General features: G+C 64.4%; 1 protein-coding gene across 1 annotated transcript in view; it reads right to left on the reverse strand.

The window, feature by feature from the left end:
- TACC3 (transforming, acidic coiled-coil containing protein 3) overlaps window positions 1-1,162 on the reverse strand; it is a 10,090-nt gene that overhangs the window by 4,435 nt on the left and 4,493 nt on the right. Inside the window, exons 6-7 of the mRNA XM_014533506.1 lie at window positions 419-471; window positions 15-122 (exon numbers count right to left, since the gene is read on the reverse strand). Of these exons, the coding sequence (XP_014388992.1) occupies window positions 15-122; window positions 419-471 (161 nt within the window). The remainder of the gene's footprint in view (window positions 1-14; window positions 123-418; window positions 472-1,162) is intronic.

Genomic DNA, 1,162 nt, shown 5'->3' on the forward strand with positions numbered 1-1,162 from the left:
AGCACAGCCTACCTGCTGGGCTCGGGGGCCGCAGGCGCAGGTGCAGGCCTCTCAGGGCTGTCCTTCAGGAGCGGGTCGAACTTGAGGTACAAGGACTGCTTCCTCAGGGCTGACTCCTTAAACTGAAGGGGGGGCGCGTTAACAGGGCCCCTCATCCTGACGGACAGCAGCCCCCAGGGTGAGGCGACCAAAGGGCCCGAGTGCTCTCTGCACAGACGCCTCCCGGGGGGCTGACCCCGTGCGTGGTCTCGAGTGGCTCTGGGGACCCGGGATAGGATGCTGCGGGGACCACGGGGCGTGGCTAAGAAAAGCGCTGCAGGAAGAGGCCCAGAAGCCGTCCAGGCGGCCGAGGGGTGACGGCTGCTCTAGGAAAGCCCCTCCGAGCCTCACCCTCGGGAAAGGCCGGTGCGGTGCTCACCTGGGACGTCCCGAACTGCTCCAGGTAGTCCACGTCGACCCCCATGCCTAGAACTGAGGGAGCAGTCAGTGCCGCCGCTGCCCCGCCGCCCCCACGGCGGACTGTGCTTCCCCCTCCAAGCAAAGCCAGCCGGCAGCTCCCTCACTGCAGGGGCGCCCCCGGAGCCCCACTCACACTGCCAGCACCCAGCTGCACCCTTCCCCCTGTCCCCCAACCAGACTGTCGGTGGGGCCGTACTGTGCACGACTGGGTGTTGGGAAGCAACCCCAGGGGTGACAACCAAAAGGTCCCCCGGGGCGAACGTCCAGCTGAGAACCACTGTTTAAACTACCCCCGACGAGTCCTCTAGTCTCTGGTAACAACATTTGCTTAAAAAACGAAGGGTGCCTCATGCCACACATAAAAGTAACTGAAAACAGGGCGAAGACCTACATCCACGAGCTGAACTATAAAACTCCCGGGAGGAAGCACGAGGGTCCGTCTGCACGGCCGGCTTTGGCAATGAGCTCGTCGGCGGGACACCAACAGCACAAACAGCAAAAGGAAACACGGAAACGGAGCAAAGTTCCCGCCGGTGCTTCCAGCACCGTCCAGATGTGGGACGAGCCCCCGAGGCGTTTCCGCACGTCAGTGTCTGACCGGGACCCTCTCAGAACACCAGGACCTCAGAACCAGGCACGGAGCCGGCGGAGGGTCCGACCAGCACGGGGGGAAGGTGCGCACCATCCGCCGCCAGGAGCGCAG

Source organism: Myotis brandtii, unplaced genomic scaffold, assembly GCF_000412655.1.
Source record: "Myotis brandtii unplaced genomic scaffold, ASM41265v1 scaffold986, whole genome shotgun sequence".
Taxonomy (NCBI): Eukaryota; Metazoa; Chordata; class Mammalia; order Chiroptera; family Vespertilionidae; genus Myotis; species Myotis brandtii.